The 1,015-nt window shown below is 40.6% G+C and overlaps 1 protein-coding gene across 1 annotated transcript in view; it reads right to left on the bottom strand.

Moving 5' to 3' along the window:
• The window catches only part of pacrg (PARK2 co-regulated), a 97,464-nt gene extending 97,052 nt beyond the window's left edge, over positions 1–412 (bottom strand). Inside the window, exon 1 of the mRNA XM_083550381.1 lies at positions 158–412. Coding sequence (XP_083406507.1) covers positions 158–253 — 96 coding nt within the window. The 5' untranslated portion in view covers positions 254–412. The remainder of the gene's footprint in view (positions 1–157) is intronic.
• Between the last annotated feature and the right edge of the window lie 603 nt (positions 413–1,015).

Genomic DNA, 1,015 nt, shown 5'->3' on the forward strand with positions numbered 1-1,015 from the left:
ACAGTGGGAGACAGAACTGGACTTTTTTTAAACTCAAAAGGTCAAAAACAAATGATTTTTGTCTATATAATTTGGACCTTTTTACGTTGTTAGTTAGTTAGTTAGTTAGTTTGTTTGTTTATTTGTTGGTGATGCAGTCTGCTAGCTTCAGACTTACCACGGAGTTCTTCATGGTCGATTTCACGGTGAATCCTACCGTCAGCACTGTGGGTTGCTTTCTACGGAAAGTTCTCATGGTTTGTACACGAGGCATTCAAGAGCGAAGCGATTAAAAAACCAGCAAAAAAGAAAAAAAAAACCAACGCGGACAGAGTAGTGCTTAATTGGGAGACTGGTGAGAAGATCTCCCATTACAATAACGCCGAGGAAGCGTTTTGTTAGGGTTGCTAGGAAAACACAGCCGTTGCTATGCGCCAGTTACGTGGTGCGCGCGCATTCCAACCCGGAAATGAGGGCGTATCAAATAAACTTAATAACACAAACAAAAATATTTTATTTTATATTTTAATGAAGTAGAATATACTTTTTATTATAACTATAATTGTTATAATTGAAATATCAATAATAATATATTTTGACATAAAATTAATATGTATATAATATATCTATATATCTATATATATCTTCTTCTTCTTTCGGCTGCTCCCATTAGGGGGCGCCACAGCGGATCATCCGTCTCCATACCCCCTGTCCTCTACATTTGCCTCTTTCACACCAACCACCTGCATGTCTTCCCTCACCACATCCATAAACCTCCTCCTTAGTCTTCCTCTTTTCCTCCTTCCTGGTGTCTCCATCCTGAGCTCTCTCCTACTGATATACCCCATGTCCCTCCTCTGCACATGTCCAAACCATCTCAATCTCACCTCCTTCACCTTGTCTCCAAAACGTCCTACATGCACTGTCCCTCATCGTCGTCACTCCCAACGAACATCACAACATCTTCAGCTCTGCTACCTCCAGCTCCACCTCCTGTCTTTTACTCAATGCAACTGTCTCTAAATCATACAACATC

Source organism: Silurus aristotelis (genome assembly GCF_946808225.1).
Source record: "Silurus aristotelis genome assembly, chromosome: 9".
Classification (NCBI taxonomy): Eukaryota; Metazoa; Chordata; class Actinopteri; order Siluriformes; family Siluridae; genus Silurus; species Silurus aristotelis.